The sequence below is a fragment of the Tenrec ecaudatus genome, chromosome Y (genome assembly GCF_050624435.1).
Source record: "Tenrec ecaudatus isolate mTenEca1 chromosome Y, mTenEca1.hap1, whole genome shotgun sequence".
NCBI classification, from domain to species: Eukaryota; Metazoa; Chordata; class Mammalia; order Afrosoricida; family Tenrecidae; genus Tenrec; species Tenrec ecaudatus.
Window position 1 is genome coordinate 16,443,446 of NC_134549.1, and position 5,388 is coordinate 16,448,833.

General features: G+C 67.5%; 1 protein-coding gene across 1 annotated transcript in view; it reads left to right on the forward strand.

The window, feature by feature from the left end:
• Window positions 1-2,679, forward strand: part of LOC142435544 (anosmin-1-like) — a 72,493-nt gene extending 69,814 nt beyond the window's left edge. The window contains exon 14 of the mRNA XM_075539767.1: window positions 1,874-2,679. Within this exon, the coding sequence (XP_075395882.1) occupies window positions 1,874-1,935 (62 nt within the window). The 3' untranslated portion in view covers window positions 1,936-2,679. The remainder of the gene's footprint in view (window positions 1-1,873) is intronic.
• The last annotated feature ends 2,709 nt before the right edge of the window (window positions 2,680-5,388 follow it).

Genomic DNA, 5,388 nt, shown 5'->3' on the forward strand with positions numbered 1-5,388 from the left:
GCTGGTCTCCCATGGGTCCCAGGTGCAGGGGGCTGGTCTCCCGTGGGTGCAGGGGGCTGGTCTCCCGTGGGTGCAGGGGGCTGGGCTCCCGTGGGTGCAGGGGGCTGGTCTCCCCTGGGTGCAGGGGGCTGGTCTCCCGTGGGTGCAGGGGGCTGGTCTCCCCTGGGTGCAGGGGGCTGGTCTCCCGTGGGCCCCAGGTGCAGGGGGCTGGTCTCCCGTGGGCCCCAGGTGCAGGGGGCTGGTCTCCCGTGGGTCCCAGGTGCAGGGGCTGGTCTCCCCTGGGTGCAGGGGGCTGGTCTCCCGTGGGTCCCAGGTGCAGGGGGCTGGTCTCCCATGGGTCCCAGGTGCAGGGGCTGGTCTCCCCTGGGTGCAGGGGACTGGTCTCCCGTGGGTCCCAGGTGCAGGGGCTGGTCTCCCCTGGGTGCAGGGGGCTGGTCTCCCGTGGGTCCCAGGTGCAGGGGGCTGGTCTCCCGTGGGTCCCAGGTGCAGGGGGCTGGTCTCCCGTGGGTCCCAGGTGCAGGGGCTGGTCTCCCCTGGGTGCAGGGGACTGGTCTCCCGTGGGTCCCAGGTGCAGGGGGCTGGTCTCCCGTGGGTGCAGGGGGCTGGTCTCCCGTGGGCCCCAGGTGCAGGGGGCTGGTCTCCCGTGGGTCCCAGGTGCAGGGGGCTGGTCTCCCGTGGGTCCCAGGTGCAGGGGGCTGGTCTCCCGTGGGTCCCAGGTGCAGGGGGCTGGTCTCCCGTGGGTCCCAGGTGCAGGGGGCTGGTCTCCCGTGGGTGCAGGGGGCTGGTCTCCCGTGGGCCCCAGGTGCAGGGGGCTGGTCTCCCCTGGGTCCCAGGTGCAGGGGGCTGATCTCCCGTGGGTCCCAGGTGCAGGGGGCTGGTCTCCCATGGGTCCCAGGTGCAGGGGCTGGTCTCCCCTGGGTGCAGGGGACTGGTCTCCCGTGGGTCCCAGGTGCAGGGGCTGGTCTCCCCTGGGTGCAGGGGGCTGGTCTCCCGTGGGTCCCAGGTGCAGGGGGCTGGTCTCCCGTGGGTCCCAGGTGCAGGGGGCTGGTCTCCCGTGGGTCCCAGGTGCAGGGGCTGGTCTCCCCTGGGTGCAGGGGACTGGTCTCCCGTGGGCCCCAGGTGCAGGGGGCTGGTCTCCCGTGGGTCCCAGGTGCAGGGGGCTGATCTCCCGCGGGTGCAGGGGGCTGGTCTCCCGTGGGCCCCAGGTGCAGGGGGCTGGTCTCCCGTGGGCCCCAGGTGCAGGGGGCTGGTCTCCCGTGGGTCCCAGGTGCAGGGGGCTGGTCTCCCATGGGTCCCAGGTGCAGGGGGCTGGTCTCCCGTGGGCCCCAGGTGCAGGGGGCTGATCTCCCGTGGGTGCAGGGGGCTGGTCTCCCGTGGGCCCCAGGTGCAGGGGGCTGGTCTCCCGTGGGTGCAGGGGCTGGTCTCCCGTGGGCCCCAGGTGTAGGGGGCTGGTCTCCCGTGGGTGCAGGGGCTGGTCTCCTGTGGGTCCCAGGTGCAGGGGGCTGGTCTCCCGTGGGTGCAGGGGGCTGGTCTCCCGTGGGTGCAGGGGCTGGTCTCCCGTGGGTGCAGGGGCTGGTCTCCCGTGGGTGCAGGGGGCTGGTCTCCCGTGGGTGCAGGGGGCTGTTCTCCCGTGGGTGCAGGGGGCTGGTCTCCCGTGGGTGCAGGGGGCTGGTCTCCCATGGGTGCAGGGGGCTGGTCTCCCGTGGGTGCAGGGGGCTGGTCTCCCGTGGGTGCAGGGGCTGGTTTCCCCTGGGTCCCAGGTGCAGGGACAGGTCTCCCGTGGGCCCCAGGGGCGGCGGGCGTGGTCCGGCTGCGTGTGTGCCAGCAGGGCGCATGCCTGGCCGTGATGCCGGTGCGTCCTCTCCCTTCTCAGGGACCCGCCTGGAGCCCCATCCCCGGCATCACCACAAGCCTCCACCTGCCGGCAGACACTGAGCCGTGAGCCGTGCTGGCCGCTGCCAGGGGCCGGTGGACGCGGGGCAGACGCCGCAGGCCCTCCTGCGGGCTCCTGTCCACCAGGCCTCCTGGACGCGCCGTGGACAGCAGCCTCCGGCAGGCTCGAGACGCCCCCGTGCCTCTCCGCCGGCCCTTGGCCCCACGGTCCCGTCGGGAGAAAGCCTGCCCGGGCCGGGGACTGACAGCTGCCCACGCGTGACGCCAGGGCCCCTGGACAGAGGCTGGGCGCGGGAGAGTCCACCCCCAGACAGCGCTGGGCAAAGGGGCCCGTCCGTCAGGAGGAGCCGGGGCGTGGCCAGGGGCGCCTGCCTCAGGGAGGTCAAAGGCCTGGCCGTGCCCACAGGAGCCTCGTGTTAAAGCCGCGTCCTGGCGCCTCGAGGCCGGCCTCGCACCCCGCGGGTCCTCCGAGCAGGGTGACCGAGACGCGCCTGGCCGTCCGGCGAGCTGCCCGATGCCCGAGGCCGGGCCCCAGCAGGGCGGGCATCACCAGGGGCCCCGTGGGCAGAGCCTCGTGCCCCCGGCCCCCGGCACGGGCAGACGCGGGGCTGGTGGAGGACGTGGGCTGCGGCCCCGGGTGTGTGTGGTCCAGGAGGAGCCGGCGCCTCGGCTGGCGTGCGGCTTAGGAGTGACCTGGTTCATCCTGACCGTGATGAGCAGTGTGTCACCGCGAGGAAGCCTGACCAGCCTGGTACGCCCTGCGGTGTCCATGGCCCTCGCGGTGGAGGCTCCGTAATAAAGTCCCCCGGCCGGCCACCGCCTGGCGTCCTGCCTTCCCGCGCGGATGGGCCCCTCGCAGTGAGGCCTGGGCGTCCCCTTCCCAGAGGCCTTTCCCCTGGACGCTAGTGGGGCGAGGCGGGCGGCCCGGGGAGTGGACGGCGCTCTCTGGCCAGCACTTCAACAGGAGGGCCGTCCAGCCCTGGGTCCCTGACGGACGCTGACCACCAGCCAACACATGCTGGACCCTGAGGGACCCGCTCCCTGATTCCTCCCACACAAGAGCCCCAAGTCCGGCCGGCTCACGGGGCCTCGGCCGGGAATGGGGGCCGGGGACCTGGCCGGGGGCCGTCTCGCTGGACGCTGGGCCGCGGGTCCACGTCTGGCCGTCGGGGAGACTCGCTTGGTTCTCACTGGACACTTTGGGTCGAGGCCCAGCTGCTGATCAGAGGCTGATCCAGGGGCTTCCAGAAGCCGCCCGGAGAGGCCCGTGTGCGTGTGCGTGTGGATAAGGCGGGCGAGGGCTAGCTGGGCGCCACAGGGGCCCGTGACAGTTGGGCCCTGGCTCCCCACGTCCCGGTCTGGTCTCTCCGTGAGGCTGACAGCTGGGCGCAGAGCGGAGACTGATGTCCGCAGCAGCACCCCGGGGTGCTCCCCGCCCAAAGGTCTCCTGAGCCTTCCTGCACTGCTGCCGCTGCCCATCAAGCTCCCAGCCGGTTTCCAGGGGGAAATCCGAGCACGGCAGCCGTGTAGCCGGCAGCAAACCAGGTTTGCACCATCACCGCGACCGCGCCAAACAAAGCACACAAACCTCTTTGCTTTATTTACGTTTGAGACGAGCGGACACCAGCACGTGGGCATTGGGTTGATTCCGAAAAGTGAGAGTCCGCACGTCTCTCCCGGTGCCTCGTGACCTGGTTTGAGAATGTGCACACACACGCACATGCACATACATGCACACACGCACATGCATGCACATGTACACACGAACACGCACGTGTGCAGACACATGCGCACACATGCACACACTGAGCTTCGGCTCCGCAGCCTCGCGCACACGGAGCAGCCCTGTGCCCCGAGGCCTCTCTGGACTCCTCGGGAACAGCATCCGTGTGGCTCCGCGCTTCCGGAATCCAGAGCACAAGCCTGTGAGGTCGGGCAACCTCTGAACCGGAGACCAGGCCGGGGAGGAGCCACTGAGACCGTGGATGGATAGATACATAGATAGATAGATAGATAGATACATAGATAGATGATAGATAGATAGATGATAGATAGATAGATAGATGATAGATAGATAGATACATAGATACATAGATAGATGATAGATAGATAGATGATAGATAGATAGATAGATGATAGATAGATAGATTGATAGATGATAGATAGATAGATAGATAGATAGATAGATAGATAGATGATAGATAGATAGATAGATGATAGATAGATAGATAGGTAGATAGATATGTAGATAGATAGATACATACATAGATACATAGATAGGTAGATGCATAGATACATAGATAGGTACATAGATAGATACATAGATAGATAGATCGATAGATAGATACATAGATACATAGATAGATACATAGATAGATAGATACATAGATAGATAGATACATAGATAGATAGATACATAGATAGATAGATAGATAGATAGATATGTGGATAGATACATACATAGATAGACGGATAGACAGATGGATAGATCTCTCCCGCTCCCGCCTCTCTATCAGCTCCCAACGGCCCTGAGCTCAACATGGGAGGACACGCGTGTGCAGATGCATGCACATACGTGTCACCGCCCCGTGCTTCCCGTCCGGCTGGCTCCTCTTTAGAGCCGAGTGGTGGCGGCGGATCTGGTTTCACGGCAAACAGCACGTTTGGGCTCCGCACGCCCCCCCCCACTGAGGCTCAATTGCTTCCCGACGCCGACACCCAGCCCGACGCGGGGAAGTGGGAGCCGGAGGGGCCGCGTGGCCGGGTTCCTGCCGGGACGGGGCTCGCGCAGCAGATTCTCGGCTTCCCAACGGGTTTGCATGGGATCCGGCTGCCCCGTGAAACGGACGCTCCTCCTGAGCTCCACACAGGGTCGCCGACATGCGTGCCGGCCTGGCCGGGCCGCCTCCCTTCGGCGTGGCTGTCAGGGTCCTCCAGCCGTCCGTCCGTCCGTTTGCGCCCCGACGCGGGGCCGGGAGGGGTAGACCTGGCGCTGAGCAGGGGTTGCCCAGCCAGCCGCTGCCCTTCAGGGTCGGAGCCGGCCATGGCAGGGGCGGGATGCCGGGCTGGCGGCCCAGCGCCAGGGGCGTGTGCGGTTCACGGCCCTGCAGCTCAGCCCGTCTGCGGTGCCCATGCCGCTCGGCACAGCGCAAGCTCCGTGTCTGCAGGGCAGGCGCCGTCGGATCTGCAGTCTCACCCCCGCCGTCCCCCCCAGGCCAGCACGGGCCTGTGGCTCCAACACGGGCCCGACAGTCGTGCCCGTCTGCACCAGCACACGCGTGACGGACGCATGTGCCGGGGGGGGCAGCTCTGCCTGGACCTGGCCTGCAGGGGGGTCACGCCTCCACGCTGCAGGGGGGCCAGACGCGCAGCCTGGCGGGCGGGGAGCAGGAGTTCTGTCTGCGAGATTCGCCCACCGGGCACCGACACTGGCATCGGCCCCGCAGGACGGGACTCCCCCGTGTTCCCAGAAACAGCCGCGCCCATCACCTTCCT